The sequence below is a fragment of the Heteronotia binoei genome, chromosome 2 (genome assembly GCF_032191835.1).
Source record: "Heteronotia binoei isolate CCM8104 ecotype False Entrance Well chromosome 2, APGP_CSIRO_Hbin_v1, whole genome shotgun sequence".
Taxonomy (NCBI): domain Eukaryota; kingdom Metazoa; phylum Chordata; class Lepidosauria; order Squamata; family Gekkonidae; genus Heteronotia; species Heteronotia binoei.
The window spans coordinates 189,246,645-189,269,895 of record NC_083224.1 but is presented as its reverse complement, the minus strand read 5'-3'; the positions used below and the strand labels follow the sequence as shown (position 1 = coordinate 189,269,895).

The window sequence follows — 23,251 nt, the reverse complement described above, 5'->3', positions numbered from 1 at the left end:
AAAAAATCAGATTTGTGCCCCTTTATTCTTTTTTGCACAGTGACTGACCTATTTGTCTCACGTAGAGAGCAGAAGGGCACTGTTGACACAGGGTGGCACATGACACCCTGGAGAAGTAGCTCAAGATACTGTGGCTGATGTTATTAGGTCCTGGGGCTTAGTATTATGGTGTTATTATTAGGTCCTGGAGTTTACCGCAGGAATGGCACCTGTCTGGGAAAGAAAGGAAAGCAACGTTCAGTCGTGTGCATACCCAGGGTTGCTAGTCATGGAGGAGAGAAGCAAGCTAGAAGTGCATTGCTCTGCAAGAGAACACAACTGTGTGCAGAAGGTTCCCTGGAATCCCCAGTTAAAGGGTCTCCGGAAGCAGCCTGGGCAAAACTCTGCTCTCTACCTACAGCCACAGAGAGCGGCTGCTGCCAAACTGGTAAGTGGGTCACCAGTCTCAGGCTGAGGCTGAGGCAACTTCTTTTCTGAGAACACAAACGTTTCCCATTTATTAAATGCACACGGCAGTGGTATTTGGTAGCTCAGCAGCCACTGGTGGCTCTTTGGAGCTGTTTCCCAATGTGGTGCCCACGTTGCAGATGGGCTTGTGGCTGGCAGCTGGCTCCCACAAGTTCTGTGGGAGGAGTGGGTCATCTGCATGCTTCCTTGAGGTGCAGGCTGAATGCCAGGGGTGGGTGGAGCACCAATTTCAGGGACAAATAGCTGAAGGATACATCTCTCTGTGTGCGGACATCGAGAGCACAGTGCGTCACAAAGGCAGACTGGGAAGTCCAGGCGGCAGCAGCACACACATCTTCCAGAAAGGACTCCATGAAGGAAAGCCGGAGATGTCGCAATGGCCCTTGTGGAATGGGCTTGGAGCGCCTCAGGTAAGGCTCATTGGTGAGCTCATAGCAGAGTTTAATTGTAGATGTCACCCATTTAGAGAAGCATTGAGGGGTGATCCAGTTACCCTGATGAGGGTTACCATAGGCCACGAATAGTCTTTGATCTGTACACAAGAAATAGATGGTTCAAATAGAAGGAAGGTGTGCGAAGACCATTGAACGTGATCCATAGGTTGTGAACAGAAGGTAGGTAAAATTGTGGGTTGAGATAAATGAAAGGAAGAGACCACTTTAGGTAGGAATGCAGGATGAAGAATGACTTTGCCTTTATGAAAGGTGATTCACAACAAAAGGCACAGATGTCACTTGTCCTCTTAGTCAATGTGATGGTGATGAGGAAAATGGTTTTCCAGGAGAGGAGATGAAGAGCAGTGGTGGCCATTGGCTCAAATGGTATGCCCAGCAGTCGGGAAAGCACTAATGACAAGCTTCACAAAGGCAGTAAAAGCTTCATCGTGAGATGGAGACACAACATTCTTTTCAAAAAATCCTTGGACATTGGATGGAAAAGTCAGTTACTGCATCAATCAAGTCACGGAACACAGAGATAGCAGAGAGTTGGACTTTTTTTTGGGGGGGGGGGATAGGAGCAAGGCCAGAGTCCAAAAGTGACATCAGGTAAGAAAGAATGCTCCTCTACAAGACAAGAGTAGAGGATTAGAGAAGCATTTCCATTTTGCCAGGTAGGACTTTCTTGTGGTTGGCATTCTAGCATTGAGGATGACATTTTGGACGTCTGGGGGAAACTCAAAATCTGATTCTCCTGGAGGTCAGACAGAAGAGGCCTGGATTGTGAGGAAGGACTGCTCCATCTTGTGTCAGTATGTGGCACCACGGGAAGATGCACGAATGACTTCTGAGAAAACTGTAGAAGACTAGTAAACCAGAGTTAGTGGGGCCACCACAGAGTTACCAGAATGCAGTCGGTATGGTCTGCACAGATCATCTGGATTGACCGAGGAGTCAGAGGGGATGGTGGAAACATGAAGACCAGGCTCCCAGACCATTAGTGGGGAAAAGTGTCATCTAATGAGTTGTAAAAGATGGGACATTTGGTGTTCAGGTGAGCTGTGAAGGCATCTATCTCTGGCTGACCCAAAGTTTGGAAGATGGGCTTGAGGTATTTGGGATTTAGCGACCACTTGAGATTGCCTAGTCTGGATCTGCTCAGGATGTCCGCCTGAGTGTTGGGGACACCAGGAATATGAACAGCAATGAGACGGATGTTGTTCTTTATGCACCATTTCCAAAGAGTTAGGGCATGCTTGCAGAGTTTGGATGACACTGTGCCCCCTTATTTGTTTATATAATAAACCGTGACTATGTTGTCTGAAGCCACTTGAAGGTGCTGTCCCTTTAGTTGCAGAAGAAAGGACTTGAGGGCACGGTGGACTGCCTTGAGCTCCAGACAGTTGATGTGAAGAGCTCTGTCTGCTGCAGACCAGGCTCCCTGAGCTACATTACAGTGGGCTCCCCAACTGCAAAGCAATGCATCTGTGGTTAAAATCCTAGATGGAGGAGGCAGTTGGAAGGGCATCCTGCACAGACAGCCACCAGTGAAGAGATCGAAGGACAACAAGCAGAGTCATCAAAAGCACTGACAATGAGTCTACCTGTGGTCAGAACTGGCGAAGGAACCAGAGTTCATGTTGAGACGAGCGTATGGAGTGGCAAAGGCTGTCGCTGCCATAAAGCCCAGAAGACATTGGTGAGACTCCACAGTTTGAGCAAATAAGTCAAGGAAGCTGCAGACCAGTGTCTGAAGGGTCAAAAAGCCCTGTCTGGAGGCAAGTATGCTCTGTACAAAGACATATCTAAGATTGCTCCAATGAACTGCAGAGTTTGGGAAGGTTAAAGATGCGATTTTGAAAGATTGACCAAGAGACCCAAGACTGCCGGCAGGTGAAGGAGACACAATCAACCAATCATTGATGTAAGGAAAAACCTGGATGGACTGCTATTGTAGGGCTGTTGATACTACCATCATGCTTTTCATGAAGACTCTGGGTGCGCCATCAAGAGTTCGAATGGTAGCACCCGGTACTAGTAGTGATGGGGTCCGACAGTGGAGGTAACGACAGTGTTGAGGATGAATGGTGATGTGGAAATAAGCATCCTGGAGATCTAGGGATGCTAGCCATGAGTCTCTCAGAAGAAGTTGCAAAATTGTCTGTAGGGTGATTATCTGAAACTTCCAATACCTGATGAATCGATTCAAATCTCCTAAGTCCATGATGGGGCATTTGCCCCCATCCTGTTTGGGGATGATGAAGCGGCATGAATAAAAGCCCTTTTGATGTTCTGATGGAGGAACCGGTTCTATGGCTCCTTTGGATAATAACACATGTACTTCTTCATCAACGATCAGAGGTGATGGTGTTGGAAGAAAACGGTGCATACAACGGATTTCAGAAAACTCTGTGGCATAGTCCACCCTGGTTCCTAGGGCTGGGGTGGTGGTTGGAGGCAGAGGAAGATCCGGAAGGAGCAAATCAAAAGTACTGCTTGGACTGCAGAGAAGGACATTTGGACTGGTGCAGTTTCTGCTTGGAAGCGTAGGTAGGTTTGTTCGTGGTGGTTTTACACTTCCAAGAATCAGTGAATCATGGTGAGTACAGCTTGCATTGATAGAAGGAAGACCATAGTCATGGCTTATAAGACTTCTGAGGAACAGAGAAGAAGAAGATGATATTGGATTTATATCCCGCCCTCCACTCCGAAGAGTCTTAGAGCAGCTCACAATCTCCTTTATTTCCCTCCCCCACAACAGACACCCTGTGAGGTGGGTGGGGCTGGAGAGGGCTCTCACAGCAGCTGCCCTTTCAAGGACAGAGTCTCAGAGCGGCCTACAATCTCCTTTACCTTCCTCCCCCACAACAGACACCCTGTGAGGTAGATGAAGATATTGGATTTATATCCCGCCCTCCACTCCAAAGAATCTCAGAGTAGCTCACAATCTCCTTTACCTTCCTCCCCCACAACAGACACCCTGTGAGGTAGATGAAGATATTGGATTTATATCCCACCCTCCACTCAGAGTCTCAGAGCGGCTCACAATCTCCTTTACCTTCCTCCCCCACAACAGACACCTTGTGAGGTAGATGAAGATATTGGATTTATATCCCACCCTCCACTCAGAGTCTCAGAGCGGCTCACAATCTCCTTTATCTCCCTCCCCCACAACAGACACCCTGTGAGGTGGGTGGGCTGGAGAGGGCTCTCACAGCAGCTGCCCTTTCAAGGACAACCTCTGCCAGAGCTATGGCTGACCCAAGGCCATTCCAGCAGGTGCAAGTGGAGGAGTGGGGAATCAAACCCGGTTCTCCCAGATAAGAGTCCGCACACCTAACCACTACACCAAACTGGCTCTCCAGTTGATTGTTGATTCTGAGACGTTTGGCCTTCTTATGGCTGTCATCCACTGTGGAAAGGACTTGCTCTGTTGTTGAGTGGAAAAGGCCCTCTCTGTCGAAAGGCAGGTCCTCTACCTTCATCCTGAGATCACATTGCAAAGTAGCATTATGGAGCCATGCATAGCAACATAAAGCTACAGATATTGCTGCGGCCCTAGATGAGCAAGAGACAGCATGTTTGATCGAATTAATCTGCTGCCTGGATAATTTGGAGAGTTCTTGGACTAGAGCAGTAGCTTACTGATGGGAGGCATCAGAGAGCTCAGATATAAAAGGAGTGAATCTATTTGCCAAGTTAAATTGTAAGCAGCAAAGTCAGCAAGATAGTTATGCAACTTGCTCAATGTAGAAATTGCAGAATACAGCTTACGGTCAAGTGTGTCAAGTTTTCAGTCCTCGTTATCTGGTGGAGCAGGATGTCTTGACTTTTTTACTTTAGACGCAGATTGTACAATAATAGAATTTGACTTTTAAACTTTAGATGCAGATTGTACAACAACAGAAACTGGAGCACGGTGGGGGGACAAAAGAAATTCACATCCGTGGACTGGATCTTATAGCGGCTGTCTAGCCAACATGGCATTGAAGTAAGCCCCTTCTGAAGGTGAAAGGGCTCCAGGGGGTGTGAGGTCAGGACTAGATGCAGGAACCAGAGGGTCCTCGCGGTCAGAGGCAGAGCATTCAGAACCCAAAGAAGAAGAAGAAGCTGATTTCAAAGGTTGGGAGGTCGATATGACCTCTGGCATGTAGATGGGAGGATGTCTTACATCCTCTGTTGAGGTTGAAGTATCTTTTGGTGGAGCTTCCAAGGCAACTGAGAAGATGGCTTTGATGGCACTACAGATTGCTTCTGGGCTGGAGCCAATGCCAAAGAGCTCTAGGTCATTTGAGCAGCAGTGTCGTAGAGAGACTGGATATGAGAAGACATAGTGCAAGAATCAAGGCATTGCTTACATTGATGGTTGTCTTGGTATTGAGAAAGCGAAGACAAGTGGCCATGCTCATAATAGCGACCCTTGTACGTGTTTGCAGACAGGGAGCAAGATTCAGAAGAATAGCAGCCACAGTACTGATGGTGACTATAGTACCTTCTGCAAGAAGGAGACCTGGACTGACATCGATCACAATGAGTAGATGGTGAGTGAGATCAAGCGTAGTGTCGAGACGGAGAGCAGCTACACCTTCAATGATGGTCTGGAAGTTGAGAGGAAGACCAGGATGGAGTGCGTTTGTGAGAGTCTCAGCGCCAAGAAGGAGATTGTTTGTGCAGTACAGAGGACAAATGTCCTGAACCCAAGCTGCGTGAACAGACCCTGGGGTTCCTTGAGTAACTGGATCTATGCCAAGAGAGTTGAGAGGAACGTTAGTGAAACGTGCCGGCAATTTAGATGGCATGATGAGGTTGTGCAGATGTTACTTGCAAGTCAAGTGCCTCGTCAAGCAATGCAGCAGCAGCCATAAGTGCCTCAGTATCCTAGTTGTCAGAATCAGGGATGACAATGACAGCAGATAAAAGGTCGAGCTCAGCGGAGGGCGAGGGGCACAAGGTTGTCACTGAAATAGATGAATTGACTGGTACGGTGGTCAAAGTGGAAACCGTCAGCAGAACGTGAATTGTTGATATCAGAGGTCTGGAAGTCGAGGCCTTATTTATTTATTTGTTTGTTTGTTTGATCAAATTTATATCCTGTCCTCCCCTAGTGGGCTCAGGGCGGCACACAACGGTTAAAAACAAACATAAAAGTTTAAAACAGGATATACAATAAAATCATTTCCATGCATTTTACAGTCGTTAAGTCCAAGATACGCATTGATATTCTGATTATTCTGATGTTTCTGGTTTCAGTTCTTTCAGTTCAGTGAGATTGCCAGCGGTGTGGAATAACAGCCATCTCCCTGTTGAAAGCAAGTTTAAACAATTCGATCTTACAGGCCCTGAGGGACTGTGGCAGGTCCCACGGGGCCCTGATGTTTTCGGGGAGGGCATTCCACGGAGCGGGGGCTATTACCGAGAATGCTCTGGTGATCGACAATCGAGCTTCTTTTGACCCGGGGATCTAAGAAGATTTGGGGACCCGGAACATAGTGTTCTCTGGCATACATATGGGGAAAGGCGGTCCCGAAGATAGACAGGTCCCAGGCCATATAGGGCTGTAAAGGTTATAACCAGGAACTTGAAACGAATCCGGAATGCCACAGGCAGCCAGTGTAACATTTCCAGGTTGAATGTACTCCTGTACAGGTAGCTCCATTAACAACCTGGCTGATGCATTTTGCACCAGCTGCAGCCTCCAAATTTGAGTCGGGGCAGCCTCACGTAGAGGGTGTTGCAGTAGTCTATTCTCGAGATGACCATCGCGTGGATCACTGTCGCCATTGCGCTCCAGGTACAGAACCAAGTGCCTTATCCTCCTGAGGTAAAATGCAGATTTAGCAGTGGATACTACCTGGGCCTCCACTGTCAGCGGAGACTCTAACAGAGCCAGACATTCTAGAGTGTTTCTTTTCCTTTTTGTCGGGCTTGTATTGCTTTTTATGCAAAGCTGCTGATGAAGCTGAATCTCTCCGCTCTTTGTTGGGGGGAGGTAGTGAAGTTTTAGAGGACTCAGAATGGGGCATTAGCAAGGTCTCAGGGAGGTGGCTCTAAAGGTGTGCTGCACGGTTTTTGTGGGTCTGCTTTCTGAAGTCCCAGCAATGTACACTGGAGTCCACCTTGTGCCCTTCCCCTAGGCAAAGCAGGCAATGCAAATATGGAGGAACCAATTTTGCCTGGCACTTCAAACACCTTTTTAAAAAAGTGGTCTTTCCCCTTTGGTTTGACAGGTTGAGGGGAGAGGGGGGAAGGGATGGGAATGAAATAAAGTCCAAAAGAAGCACAACATTTATGAGGGTTCTCTCTTTTTTTTTTAGATGAAGATGAAGAACGATGAAAATTGAAGAGACTGAGGTAAAAAATGAAGATCGATGCTGAGGTGAGAAGGAGGAGACACAACAAGGTGTGTTCAGAGCGGTGGTAAAGGAGAAACTGAATACCTTTCTCCTCAACTCTAGGCATGTTCAGTGCTTGCCTGCTCCCCAGAGCAGAGGAAAAAGCCCGCCAAAACCCGCTGATGTTGCTTTTGGAGTTCTCCAAGGTCAGATTTGTGCAGGAACCCACAAAGATCAGGCAAATTCTATAGGAGTTTTGTTTCCATTGGAGAGGAAAGCAAAGGTGTTAAGCTATCAGCCTTCAAAGAAGAGGAAGGCCCAGAGAAGGAGGGCACCACTGAAGAGGAAGTGTGAGGAGGGGTCAGGGAGAGTATGTAAGAGAGCAGGATGGTAGTGACTCAAACAGAGAAGTACTGGATAGCCTCCTACACAAGATCTCAAACAGTCAGCTATTAGGAATTGAGAATATTAACTATGTTGCAGGGTACATAAGAGAAGCCATGTTGGATCAGGCCAACGGCCCATCCAGTCCAACACTCTGTGTCACACAGTGGCAAAAAATTTTATACATACACACACACTGTGGCTAATAGCCACTGATGGACCTGTGCTCCATATTTTTATCTAAACCCCTCTTGAAGGTGGCTATACTTGTGGCCACCACCACCTCCTGTGGCAGTGAATTCCACATGTTAATCACCCTTTGGGTGAAGAAGTACTTCCTTTTATCTGTTTTAACCTGTCTCCTCAGCAATTTCATCGAATGCCCACGAGTTCTTGTACTGTGAGAAAGGGAGAAAAGTACTTCTTTCTCTACTTTCTCCATCCCATGCATTATCTTGTAAACCTCTATCATGTCACCCCGCAGTCAACGTTTCTCCAAGCTAAAGAGTCCCAAGCGTTTCAACCTTTCTTCATAGGGAAAGTGCTCCAGCCCTTTAATCATTCTAGTTGCCCTTTTCTGGACTTTCTCCAATGCTATAATATCCTTTTTGAGGTGCGGCGACCAGAACTGCACACAGTACTCCAAATGAGACCGCACCATCGATTTATACAGGGGCATTATGATACTGGCTGATTTGTTTTCAATTCCCTTCCTAATAATTCCCAGCATGGCGTTAGCCCTTTTCTACCTGTCATTGAGGTCCTCTGTGTGCCCCAGGACTTGGGAAAGTCAGGAAGGCCCTGCCCCCTTACTCACTCACCACCATGCCATTGATGGAGACCCAGCAGTCGCTTGGGAAGTCTTGGAGCATTGGCACAAGGAACTGGAGGCACCCATCCCAGTGGCACAGGAGAAGCATCATGCCGATTAGATTGATGATCCGCATCACAGCACTGGCCAGATCGTACGTCATGTGGAAAATCTGCAGTGGCGGGAAGGGAGAAAGAGAGGAATGAAGGAACTGTGTTTAGAAGGGCAGGCGAGGACAGCCAGGTCCAAATCTCCTCTCAGCAAGTGACCCTGGGCCAGATGTCGTCCTTTCTTGGCCTAGCCTGCCTTGCAGGATTGTTGTGAGAATAAAATGGAGTATGAAGGAACCATGGACATCAATCTGCAGTCCTTGGAGGATAGGTGAGATTTAAAAAATGTAATAAGATTCTTAAATATAAAATGAAAGAGGCCCCAACTCCAAGGAGAACCATCAAAATGAAAGGAAGAAGGAAAATCAAGGGGTAACGTCACCTGAGCATGGGTTAGGAAATCTCAGGTTCAAGTTCTGCCACTGCCACTAACTCCATGAGCTACTCAGTAACTCAGCCTGAGCACCCAGATCTGCCCTCAGACCAGGCCAATGCTGTGATTCAAAGAATCAGAGAGTTGGAAAGGATCTTCAGTTTCCAACCCCCTGAACGATGCAGGAGCTTCACAAATACCTCCCCTACACACACACACACATATATACACACACAAATACCTCCCCCAGTGACCCCTGCTCCATCCCCAGAAGATAGCAAAAAAACCTCTCCAGGATCTCTGGCCAAACTGGCCTGGAGAAAAAATTGCTGAGTGACCCCAAAGTGGATTTCCCTAGGTGTGCAAGAAAGGGCCATGAGAACTAAGCACTGATGCAACCCTTCCTCCCCTCCTTCTCATGATCTCCCTAAGTTCACTGAATCAGCATTGCTGTCAGCCTCTATTTAAAAACCTCCAAAAAAAATGAGAACCCACCACCTCCTGAGGAAGCCTGTTCTAGTGAGGAATCACTCTGTCAGGAAGTTCTTCCTAATGGTTAGCCAAAAACTCCTTTGATTTAATTTCAACTCACTGGTTCTGGTCTGACCTTCTGGAGCAACAGAAAACAATTCTGCACCATCCTCTATACGGCAGCCCTTCAAGCACTTGAAGATGGTGATCGTATTACCTCTCAGGTGTCTACTCTAGAACAGGTGTGTCAAATGTGTGGCCCGAGGGCAGAATCAGGCCCCTAAAGGGCTATCAGGCCTGGGAGCAAGTCACTGTCATCTGCTTCCTTCTCCCTCTCTTGCTCCCTCCTGCATCACAGCTTGTTTTGTCAAGCTTGCTCAATTGCACAGGAGCTATAGAGCAAATGCTCTGTTTTCTCCATTGGCTGACCAGCACATGATGCAACTTTTGTACAAAAGCTTGCAGTGCTCAGCCTTTTCATGTTTTCCCCTGGGTCTTAGGCACTGACCATGAGATTTCTGAAATGACTGTCAATAAATCAAAAATAGGCTTGCAATGTACTGACACACACCTGAACAGCATACTCAAGATTGCTACAGCACAGACATTGTCTCCAGATTTTGATGCAATAATTCAGAGCAAGAGATATCAGTTATCAGAAACTGTTAAATAAACAAAATACTGCAAGAGTGCTAATCTTTTAAGCGTATTTTATTTTAAGTTTTGAAAAAATCTTTAATTGTGTTTGCCTGTGCCCTTTATAAAGTTTATATATCTTCACTACCTGGTATTACATTTTATGGCACACATGGCCCAGCCTGACAAGGTCTCATTCATGTCAGAGCCAGCCTTTATAACAAACGAGTTTAACACCCCTGCTCTAGAGGGCTCCTTCAGCCTTTCCTCATAGGCCTCCAAACCCCTCACCATCTTCATTGCCCTCCTCTGGACACATTCCAGCTGGTCTGTATCCCTCTTAAATTGTGGTGCCCCAAAGCGAACACAATACTCTAGGTGAGGTCTAACCAGAGTAAAGCAATACCATCACTTTGCATGATCTGGACACTACACTGCTGTTGATACAGCCCAAAATCACATTTGCCTTTTTAGCTACCGCATCACACTGCTGACTCATGTTCAGTGTATGGTCCACTGAGACCTCTAGATTCTTTTCGCACATACTACTGCCAAGACTAGTCTCCCCCATTCTATAAATATGCATTTTATTTGTTTTAGCCAAGTTTTCCAGGCTGTCAAGATCATCTTGTATCCTGACTCATGTCTTCGATCGTATTTGCCATCCCTCCTAATCTAGTATCATCTGCAAATTTAATAAGCATTCCCTTTATCCAATCCAAATCATTTACAAAGATGTGGAACAAAACAGGTCCCAGGACAGATCCTTGAGGCACTCTGTCACTCCTCTCCAAGAGGATGAGGAACCATTCACAACCATTATTTGGGTGCGATCTGTCAACCAGTTACGGATCCACCTAACAGTAAGAAGCCAAACCACAGCTTAACAATTTAAAAAAATATTATGTGGAACCTTATCAAAAGCCTCACTGAACTCAAGATAAACAATTTCTACAGCATTCCCCCTGATGCAGCAAGGTAGTAACTTCTGAGAGAGAGAGAGAGAGAGAGAGAGAGGTTAATCTGACATGGCTTGTTCTTGAGAAACTCATGCTGGTTCTTAGTAATCACACAGCCATCCTTCTAAATGTCCCAGGACTAACTGACTGATGATGATTTGTTCAAGCTGAAGGGTCGGTAGTTACCTGAGTCCTAAGACACCTAAAATTCACTGTTTTAAGAGGACCTGAGGAGGCTTGCCAAGTCCAGCGACTCATGCAGAGAAGGCTAATGATTCTCCTTGAGCGCTTGATTTAGCATTGACTACATGATCCAGTTGCCCACAGTGCAGCTGTTTGGCCATTCAGTCCTGCAAGTCTTCCTGGGGCAGAACCCCACCAAAGGCCATATAACTATCTTCTCCACCTCCTATTGATCCTCAGGGCTTCCATTCATGCTAACACAGAACAGCAGCTGCTGATCTGGCTGCAACTCTACAACTTAAATCTTTCCTCTTGCAGAGAGTTTGTATTTCTAGTATGACCTAGCAGCCAGGGTCTCATCCTATAAGCTGGGAAACATGGCTTCAAGTCACCATTCTGCCATGACACTCACTGGGCACCCTTGTGTGTAGTTATTCTCTCCCAGCCTCACCTACCTCGAAGGGTTGTTGCAAAGATAAAAGGACAGCAGGAGAACCATACATGCCACCCTGAAATTCTTGGGGGAGGGATTCAGAGCCACCATGATTTGAATGGAGGGATCCAATCTTGTCGCCTCAGCCCAGAAACGAGACATCTTCTTGGCAGGGATAGAAATATCTGCACTTGTCCAGTTAACAGAGAAGGAGTCTGCTACATTTGAGACTCTGACTTCTCCACCTCAAGCTCCCAGCTAGAGAAATAAAGTCCCAGAACAAAAATTGAGGGGGGAGGAAACCCACCTTGTTTAAGGCAGCTCAGTGGGTTTCCGAATCCCTCCTCCCAATCCACAAAATCTTTTTATCTTTCCAGATGTTTACGGTCTTCTCTTGATTTTAGTAGAAGAAGAAGATATTGGATTTATATCCCGCCCTCCACTCCGAAGAGTCTCAGAGCGGCTCACAATCTCCTTTCCCTTCCTTCCCCACAACAGACACCCTGTGAGGTAGATGAAGATATTGGATTTATATCCCGCCCTCCACTCCGAAGAGTCTCAGAGCGACTCACAATCTCCTTTCCCTTCCTTCCCCACAACAGACACCCTGTGAGGTAGATGAAGATATTGGATTTATATCCCGCCCTCCACTCCGAGGCGTCTCAGAGCGGCTCACAATCTCCTTCCCCTTCCTCCCCCACAACAGACACCCTGTGAGGTAGATGAAGATATTGGATTTATATCCCGCCCTCCACTCCGAGGCGTCTCAGAGCGGCTCACAATCTCCTTTACCTTCCTCCCCCACAACAGACACCCTGTGAGGTAGATGAAGATATTGGATTTATATCCCGCCCTCCACTCCGAGGCGTCTCAGAGCGGCTCACGATCTCCTTTCCCTTCCTCCCCCACAACAGACACCCTGTGAGGTAGATGAAGATATTGGATTTATATCCCGCCCTCCACTCCGAGGCGTCTCAGAGCGGCTCACGATCTCCTTTCCCTTCCTCCCCCACAACAGACACCCTGTGAGGTAGATGAAGATATTGGATTTATATCCCGCCCTCCACTCCGAGGCGTCTCAGAGCGGCTCACGATCTCCTTTCCCTTCCTCCCCCACAACAGACACCCTGTGAGGTAGATGAAGATATTGGATTTATATCCCGCCCTCCACTCCGAGGCGTCTCAGAGCGGCTCACAATCTCCTTTCCCTTCCTCCCCCACCACAGACACCCTGTGAGGTAGATGAAGATACTGGATTTATATCCCGCCCTCCACTCCGAAGAGTCTCAGAGCGGCTCACAATCTCCTTTACCTTCCTCCCCCACAACAGAAACCCTGTGAGGTAGATGAAGATATTGGATTTATATCCCACCCTCCACTCCGAAGAGTCTCAGAGCGGCTCACAATCTCCTTTACCTTCCTCCCCCACAACAGAAACCCTGTGAGGTAGATGAAGATACTGGATTTATATCCCGCCCTCCACTCCGAAGAGTCTCAGAGCGGCTCACAATCTCCTTTCCCTTCCTCCCCCACAACAGACACCCTGTGAGGTAGATGAAGATATTGGATTTATATCCCACCCTCCACTCCGAAGAGTCTCAGAGCGGCTCACAATCTCCTTTCCCTTCCTCCCCCACAACAGACACCCTGTGAGGTGGGTGGGGCTGGAGAGGGCTCTCACAGCAGCTGCCCTTTCAAGGACAACCTCTGCCAGAGCTATGGCTGACCCAAGGCCATGCTAGCAGGTGCAAGTGGAGGAGTGGGGAATCAAACCCGGTTCGCCCAGATAAGAGTCCGCACACTTAACCACTACACCAAACTGGCTCTTAGTAGTTGTATGCTGCTTATGTCTCTGGACTTCCTGTTTTAATACTGATAATTTATTATTATTTTAAGTGTACCCCTCCCCTCCAGAGCAGACTCTGAAGAAGTGGCACAGAAAGTTATGGAATACATGAAACTACATCAGAGGACATGGGAGACCTTTCAGACTGGGCATGCTCAGTTGCAAGCTCAGAAGCTGTGGAAGTCAGCAAGTCCCAGATGACAGCAAAGATCCAGCCTCACACAGTGCCAATGAGAAGGATGCAGTAACATGATGCGACGTCACCCCAGAGTCGGAAACGACCGGTGCTTGCACGGGGACTACTTTTTTTAAAAGACCAGAGCAATGAGCTGGCCCAGCAGCCCATCAATCCATCTAGACAGGTTCATCGACACTGATGGGCAGCTGATCTGCCAAGGTCTCATGTAGAGAATTTTCCTAAGATCATTTGAACTGGAAATGCTGGGGGTTGAATCTGGGCAGACCTTCTGCAAGCAGAGCAGGCACTCACTATAGGCAGAAATAGCGAACACTTAATGGCTGTGAGGACACCATGATACTGCCTGCCTTACAGTGACTCAACCAGGGGCCTGCCTGCCTCAGTGTCAACTGCTCCAAGGGACAGTTCTTTCTTGAGGGCTCAGACAGCTGTGCCCAACACCCCCCTCGCTAATATCTTTTTTTACTGGAAATGCTGGGGGTTGAACCTGGGATCTTCTGTATGCAGAACATGTGGCCTACCAACAAATTAGGACCGGTGAGATTCAAACCGGTAGCCAAGGTGATGTAGAACAGCAGAGTATGTGCCATGAGACACCAAGGCAGCTCTGACCACAAGTTCAAGGCGATTCAAAGCACATCCCCAGAGCAAAGCGTCACACTACCCATCAAGCAGAGAAGAGATAATATCCCGCAATCACAAAACTCTGGTCTTTGATGAGAACATTAACTGCCCTCACTTTTCAATCAGCTGGGTAATTACCATTGGGGCGCAGGAGGTCAGGGATTCTACATGGTGTCCTGTGTGTAGAAAGAATGGAAAAGGAGAGGGACACCCCCCTCCATCTGTGGGTATGCATAAAAGAGCTCACAGATGCTTCTTTCATACGCTGGATTCAGCAGGGTACCACATAACTAGAATGCAATGGACTGGATTGTCACACGCTGTGCTTTCCCTGGTTTGAATCAAAGGCAGGCAGGGTGGACCAGGTTCGTAGCCCATATAAACTGTGCCAACAAAACATACCTGGCATGGTTGTGCACTTTATTCTGGGGTTTTAAAACAATCCATTTGCATAATTTATTCTATCTTTGCTCAGCACAATGGAGGGAGGGGTCAGCAAAGCACCGAAGACTCACCAGCTAACCACTGGAAATCTTGCTCGGGCACCTCTCTGGCTTCTACCAGTCTGGTACAACTTTATATTGCCTTTCCCCCAAAGAGCTCAGAAGAAGAAGAAGATGATATTGGATTTATATCCCGCCCTCCACTCCGAAGAGTCTCAGAGCGGCTCACAATCTCCTTTCCCTTCCTCCCCCACAACAGACACCCTGTGAGGTGGGTGGGGCTGGAAAGGGCTCTCACAGCAGCTGCCCTTTCAAGGACAACCTCTGCCAGGGCTATGGCTGACCCAAGGCCATTCCAGCAGCTGCAAGTGGAGGAGTGGGGAATCAAACCCGGTTCTCCCAGATAAGAGTCTGCACACTTAACCACTACACCAAACTGGCTCAGAGCAGCACATGTAGTGTCCCCATCCTCTTTTTTTATCCTTACAACCACCCTGTGAGGTAGGTTAAGCTCCTAGTTAGACATTGACCATTGCAACTCACTGGCCCATGCAGGGCGCTGTCCCCAGGCTGCTCCGAGTCTCAGCTGCACACGCACAAAAATGGCATAATCCAGCCTGAATTCCATGCACCCCTTTGCGGAGGGTTTTTTTGGGGGGGTGGGGTGGGGGAGACACATTTGTCCATCTTTTGGTGCATCCCCACTGCCTTCAGCTCTGTTTTTTAATAGGAAGAATTAGCCATTGAAGTGCTGCAGAGCTCAGGCCACTGGACCAGCACTCGGGTGTCTCAGCTGGAAGTGCCCAAAGTGCCATGAAGCCAGCCACTCTCCCTCCACTTAACCCACTTCAGCAAGTTGTTGTGAGAATAAAATGCAAAGAAGCGGCACATACGCTGCTCTCCATGCTCATGGAAGAAAATTAGATAGAGAAACACAAGTCCATGACCCAAAGCCCTATACATCTCTGTCCATGGTGCTGAAGTGGCAGTCCCTCCCTTAGCTATTTGTTTGAGTCACGTATGTGCTCAAAGAGACGTTGGAAGTGTCCCAGTGTTTATCTGCTTCTTTGTAAGTTCCATCCCTTAGTTCCACTTGGGCCCTTTGGAACAAGAGAGGTCAAGTCCACTCCAAATCTCCAAAGGCAGTCCTCCTGTCTCTGGCTTCTCTTCTCCAGCGTAAATATGCCCAGCTCTTTCAACCTTCCCTGATGGGGTCTGGCTGCCAGACCATCCTGGTTGTTCTCCTCTGGACATGCTACAGTTTGTCAATGTCCACCTTAGAATATGGCTCCAGCAGGGGACAAAGCACTCCAGACAAAACCCGAGCAGCCCAGAATAGAGGAGAAGAACTGTTTCCTGTGATTGGGACACTCTGCTTCTAGCAATCCAACTTAAGACTGCATTTGCTCTTTTTAGCAGCTGCACTCCATTGCTGGATCATGGCCATCTGGTGATCAACTAAGATCCTTTCTAGGTGTACCTCTGCCAAGCCAGGTCCTGCCCACCCAATGCTTATGCTTTTAAGTACCTGTGCCTCAAATGAAATTCACATCTACCCCAGGCTGTCAAGAGTAATCCTAAATCCTGCTTCAGAGGGGAGCTGTGGTGGTCTGAAGTAGAACAAGTAGGACTGAGTTCAGGAGCACCTTCAAGACCAATGAGACTCTGGAGAGGTGAGCTTTTTTGAAAGTCAAAGTGCCCTCTGACATCTAACAAAGAGAGTGCTGACTCTTGAAAGCTTACCCCAAAAACCTTGTTGGTCTCTACAATGATAAGGTGACATTCTGAATTCTGATTCTGTCTTTTCCACCATTCGCCTTCTCTCCCAGCTTTGTTTCATCTGCGAATGTGATAAGCACCTCCTCTATTTCCTCATCCAGATCTTTTCTTGCAACAGTAACAAGCAGAGAGCCTGGGTCCTCCAGCATTCCTCTGGATCCACCCGACACCAGCACTGTCCAGCCCGCATTTCACCATCTTGTCCACAAGGATACCATGGGAGAACTCAAAATACTCTACGGCCACAACATATATGAAGCTACCTTATTCTGAATCAGACCGCTGGTCCATCAAGGTAAGTCTTGTCTACTCAAGACTGGAAGCAGCTCTCCACACAGTCTCTCTGAGGTCATTTCCATCACCTCCTGCCAGATCTTTTTAAATGGAGGTGCCACTGGGGACTGAACCTGGGACCTTCTGCATGCCAAGCAGAGACTCTGCCACTGAATTACAGCCCCTGCCCAGCTGCCTAATAATCAGCTCCAAAATTTTCCAGGGATCGACATCAAGCTGACTGGCCCGGCATGTCCCTGAGCCCACCTGCCTGCCACCAATCTTTGGATATCTCATTGACTCTCCAAGAACTCACACAGAGTAAAGCCAAAGGCTCTGAAGTAACCTCCAAAAGCTCCATCAGCACCCTTAGGTGTCATTCACACAGCCCTGGAGACATGAACTCATCTGAAGGAACCAGAGGAGGGATCCCCAGCATGGTGCCCACAGACACGTCTCCTGGCGCCCACCAAGTGTTTATGGGAAATGGGCAGGGCCAGGTGTGGCTTTTGCCTAGCAAGGCTTCTAATTGGCTGTGAAGATTTTTGAAAATGTTTAGAAGAAGATGATATTGGATTTATATCCCGCCCTCCACTCCGAAGAGTCTCAGAGCGGCTCACAATCTCCTTTCCCTTCCTCCCCCACAACAGAAACCCTGTGAGGGAGGTGAAAATATTGGATTTATATCCCGCCCTCCACTCCGAAGAGTCTCAGAGCGGCTCACAATCTCCTTTACCTTCCTCCCCCACAACAGACACCCTGTGAGGGAGATGAAGATATTGGATTTATATCCCGCCCTCCACTCCGAAGAGTCTCAGAGCGGCTCACAATCTCCTTTCCCTTCCTCCCCCACAACAGACACCCTGTGAGGGAGATGAAGATATTGGATTTATATCCCGCCCTCCACTCCGAAGAGTCTCAGAGCGGCTCACAATCTCCTTTCCCATCCTCCCCCACAACAGACACCCTGTGAGGGAGATGAAGATATTGGATTTATATCCCGCCCTCCACTCCAAAGAGTCTCAGAGCGGCTCACAATCTCCTTTACCTTGCTCTCCCACAACAGACACCCTGTGAGGTAGATGGATTTATATCCCGCCCTCCACTCCGAAGAGTCTCAGAGCGGCTCACAATCTCCTTTACCTTCCTCCCCCACAACAGACACCCTGTGAGGTGGGTGGGGCTGGAGAGGGCTCTCACAGCAGCTTCCCTTTCAAGGACAACCTCTGCCAGGGCTATTGCTGACCCAAGGCCATTCCAGGAGGTGCAAGTGGAGGAGTGGGGAATCAAACCCGGTTCTCCCAGATAAGAGTCCGCACACTTAACCATTATACCAAACTGGCTCTTTTATTTATTTATTTTATTAGATTTGTATCCCACCCTTCCCACAAGCGGGCTCAGGGCAGGTTCCATCCTATGTTAATAAGAAGTAAAATCATAACATTTAAAATTACAGATTAAAAGCATCTTAAATGTTCAGCATGGTAGTCAGGGCCTTTGGGGGAGGCCAAATAGCCAGGGGGTGCCCGCTGTCTCAACTAAAGGCCAGGAAGAAGAATCTCACAGGCCCTGAAGAACTGTAGTAGGATCTCTGTAGCAGGGCCCTGATCTCTGATGGAAGCTATTCCACCTGGCAGAGGTCAGGGTCAAAAAAGCCCTGGTCCTAGTCAAGACAAAACAGACATCCCTGGGGCCAGGGACCACCAAGAGATGCTGATTCCCTGATTTTGGGGTCCTGTGGAGAGAGGTGCTCCCAAAGATATGCTTGCCCCGGCCATATAGGTTTTCAAAGGTTAGCACCAACACCTTGGATCTGATCCGGTACTCAATGGGCAGCCAGTGCAGTTCACGTAGTTCACCCAGGGAGAATCCAGGTCCACAAAGATGATGCAGTCAGCACCTGCGCTGCTGCGTTCTGCACTAGGTGAACAGTTTCTGGAGCAGAGTCAAGGGCAGTCCCGTGTAGAAAGAGTTACAATAATCCAGCCTGAAAGTGACTGCCTCATGGGTCACTGTAACCACGTCACAGGGGCAAGATATGAGACCAACTGCCTGATCCACCTCAGATGGAAAAAGGCAGACCTGGTAGCAGCGGAGACCTGGGCCTCCACAGTCAGTGAGATCCAGGAGCACCCCGCCCCCCAGTATCTTCACCCCGACCCTGGCACCACTGGTGCCCCATCAAAGGCCTGGTTCCTGATCCCAGTCCCCTGCAGCCTAGGTACAGGACCTCCATCTTAAAGGTAAAGGTAGTCCCCTGTGCAAGCACCAGTCATTTTCAACTCTGGGGTGACGCTGCTTTCACGTTTTCAAGGCAGACTTTTTACGGGGTGGTTTGCCATTGCCTTCCCCAGTCATTTACACTTTCCCCCCAGCAAGCTGGGGACTCATTTTACCTTCACAAGGTTTTCATGGCAGACTTTTTACAGGGTGGTTTGCCATTGCCTTCCCCAGTCATTTACACTTTCCCCCAGCAAGCTGGGGACTCATTTTACCAACCTCGGGAGGATGGAAGGCTGAGTCAATCTGGAGCCAGCTACCTGAACCCAGCTTCCGCTGTGATTGAACTCAGGTCATAAGCAGAGGGCTCTGACTGCAGTACTGCAGCTTTAACACTCTGCGCCACAGGGCTCTCATCTTAGACAGGTTCAGTTTCAGTCAGATCTGTCCAAACCATCTAGCCATGGCTTGTAATGCCCCATCCAGCTCTTCCAGGGCAGAGGCCAGGCGACCATCCATCCCATACCTCCAGATAATCTGGATGAGTGGGCACATGTACATGTTGAGTAACATTGGGGAATTATTCCCTGTGGCACACCACATTCTAGAAGCTGCCGCTGAGATAATTCCACCCCTCAAAGCACCACCCTCTGTCCCCGATCTTGGAGAAAAGAAGCCAGCCAATGTAAAGCCAGCCCCAATATCCCTGCATCAGCAAGGTGATGGGTCAACACATCAAAGTTGATAGTACTGAATGCTGCCGTCAAGCAGTATCAACAGTGCCGATCCTCCTCAATCCAGATGTCTCTGGAGATCATCCACCAAGGCAACCAACACTGTCTCCATCCTGTGGACAGAGTGACAGCCAAGCAGGAAGGGGTCCAGGAAATTAGCATCCTCCAAGAAGACCTGGAGCTACATCACTGCCGCCTGCTCTACTACTTTACCCAGGAACAGTAAGTTAGACACTGGGTGGCAAGCTAGCAAGGACCAAAGTGTCCCAAGATGGGTTTTTTTAAAGAAGAGGACAGACCACTGCATCCTTTAGTCCCTCCACAAAGTCCCTGCTGATAGGGATAAGTTAATAATATCCCTCAAAGGGGTCCATGCCTCACTGACACAGGCTTTAACCAGCCATGATGCGAAAGGGTCAAGGGGCATGTGGTGGGCTTCACAGCTGCCAGGGCATGTCAACTTTGTCCTGGGAGAGCAGACGGAAATGGCTGAAAACTGGACCTGAGCACAAACAAGGGGCTTCCAGTTCCCTTACTGTATAAAATGTAGGTCATGGTGGAGTAACAAGACTTTATCTGCAAATTGTTCAAAAATGCCTCACATCCAATTTCCAGTTCCCTAGCATTTGACATGCCTTGGGGCAAAGTAGGGACTGAATGATTCTAAATAATTGGGTCGGGCGTGAGCGTGCAGATGCAATGGAGGCCGCAGCTGCCACCACAGCACAAGGATCTTCATGGTGTGACCAAGGTAAACGATGGCAGCCATTTTGTGGCTGGCTCTGCCTCCTATAGAAGCCATTTTGTGACGGGACCCAGATTGCTTTCTCAGAATTCCAAAGGTGCCTACAGGCTAAAAAAAGTCGGAGACCCCTGAACTGCTACGAGTTGCTCCTTTCATTGGTTCTGTCTAGGCAGATGAGAATGCTTAGAAGGATTCAGCTTCAGGAAACACTGAGAAAGCCTCCACCAAGTGATGATGATGATGATGATGATGATGATGATGATGATGATGATGATGATGATGATGATGATGATGATGATGATGATGATGATGATGATGATGATGATGATGATGATGATGATGATGATGATGATGATGATGATGATGATGATGATGATGATGATGAAGAAGAAGAAGAAGAAGAAGAAGAAGAAGAAGAAGAAGAAGAAGAAGAAGAAGAAGAAGAAGAAGAAGAAGAAGAAGAAGAAGAAGAAGAAGAAGAAGATGATGATGATGATGATGATGATGATGATGATGATGATGATGATGATGATGATGATGATGATGATGATGATGATGATATTGGATTTATATCCCGCCCTCCACTCCGAAGAGTCTCAGAGCGGCTCACAATTTCCTTTCCCCTCCTCCCCCACTACAGACACCCTGTGAGGTAGATAAAGATACTGGATTTATATCCCGCCCTCCACTCCGAAGAGTCTCAGAGCGGCTCACAATCTCCTTTACCTTCCTCCCCCACAACAGACACCCTGTGAGGTGGGTGGGGCTGAGAGGGCTCTCACAGCAGCTGCCCTTTCAAGGACAACTTCTGCCAGAGCTATGGCTGACCCAAGGCCATTCCAGCAGGTGCAAGTGGAGGAGTGGGGAATCAAACCCGGTTCTCCCAGATAAGAGTCCGCACACTAAACCACTACACCAAACTGGCTCTCCAGTTTGAAGCAGGCGAAGTGGCATCGTTCACTTCTGTACATTCCAGAAGTTATTTTACAACCTTGGTTTTGGAAGTTCACAACAGCCCTCTGAAGTAGAGTTATGAGCATTACAAATATTCACCACGATACCAACAAGAAATGGAATTTGGAGTAAAGTACCGCACATTTTGGTAGCACAATCTCTGTAATGCATTCAACTGTGCACAGAGGTCTACCAAAGTTGGTTCTCTAACTAGATTCAAGGGGGTAACTGTGTTGCTCTAAAGCAGCAGAACAAAGTTTGAGTCCAGTGGCATCTTTCAAAGTTTGGTGTAATGGAGAGCCAGTTTGGTGTAATGGTTAAGTGTGCGGACTCTTATCTGGGAGAACCGGGTTTGATTCCCTACTCCTCCACTTGCACCTGCTAGCATGGCCTTGGGTCAGCCATAGCTCTGGCAGAGGTTGTCCTTGAAAGGGCAGCTGCTGTGAAAGCCCTCTCCAGCCCCACCTACCTCACAGGGTGTCTGTTGTGGGGGAGGAAGGTAAAGGAGATTGTGAGCCGCTCTGAGACTCTTCAGAGTGGAGGGCGGGATATAAATCCAATATCTTCATCTACCTCACAGGGTGTCTGTTGCGGGGGAGGAAGGTAAAGGAGATTGTGAGCCGCTCTGAGACTCTTCGGAGTGGAGGGCGGGATAGAAATCCAATATATTATTATTATTATTATTATTATTCAAGGTATAAGGTTCTCTGTCTAGTTAGCACCTCTACTGAGAGGGAGGCCATGGTTCTCCTTTCCTGATTGCATCCTCATAATAGTCTTGTGAAAGTTTGTGGTAAGAGAAAGTGACTGGCCCAAGGTTATCCCGCTAGCTTCATAGCAGGGGGGGGGGCTTGAACCCAGATCCCCAAGACTGTAGTCTGACAAGATTACCAGCACAACACGTTGGCTTTCACTTTTAAAAAAACCAGCAGCCATCCATCTTAGTCATTTACATCGCCATCATATACAGTCATCGATTTCATAAGCCAAAAATAGAACTGGTTCTGCTCCCATGGAGCCTGAAATTTAAAACTAACAGCAGGAAAGAAGAAAATAGGAGAGGGAGAGACAAAAATGAGCCAATGCTGCTGGTTACAGTTGGATGGGAGGATGTAAGAACATAATTGCATCAAATTGAAGGGGATGCTCAGCACTTTGGGAAGGGGGAGGAACAGGAGAAAAAAAAGTTGTCAAAGAGAAGAGACCCTCCGGCTCCTGCCTTGGTGACCTCCAGAGTCGAAGTCTGCACTGCAAAAACTTTTCCAGCACTGTGGGAGAGGGACGAGGCAACTTGACTGAGAGTGGAGTCAGAGCTGCACGCAAGTCTGAAAGCAGCCAGGGAATCAATGGAGGCCCCGCTTCACCCTCCCAGAGACAGGGACGGGGGCCAAAAAGCAACACCTCTGCCCTCTTGGCACACACAGCGACAGTTCCCTGGCCTCGATGCCCTGCACCAGAGCCCAAGCAGAAAACGTCACTAATGCAGGCAATGACAATCCCTCTGTCCAAAGAGGAAACCAAGAAGCATAAATTCCAGGGCTCTTGGCACTTGAAGGAGAAGATGATTTATATGCTACTCCCCTTCACTCGGAGTCTCAGCATGGCTTACAATTTCCCTCCCTTCCTCTCCCCACAACAGACATCCTGGGAGGTCGGGCTGAGAGAGCTCTGAGAGAACTGCTCTTGAGAGAACAGCTCTGAGAGAACCGTGGCTGACCTATGGTTGCATTAGAAGGTGCAGGTGGAGGAAAAGAGGGGAATCAAACCAGGTTCTCCCAAATTAAGAGTCTGCGCACTTAACCGCTACACCAAACTGGCTCTTTCACTTGCCAGCAGC

At 48.2% G+C, this 23,251-nt stretch overlaps 1 protein-coding gene across 1 annotated transcript in view; it reads right to left on the bottom strand.

The window, feature by feature from the left end:
- HCN2 (hyperpolarization activated cyclic nucleotide gated potassium and sodium channel 2) overlaps nt 1–23,251 on the bottom strand; it is a 96,040-nt gene that overhangs the window by 26,152 nt on the left and 46,637 nt on the right. The window contains 1 exon segment of the mRNA XM_060233488.1: nt 8,443–8,604. Coding sequence (XP_060089471.1) covers nt 8,443–8,604 — 162 coding nt within the window.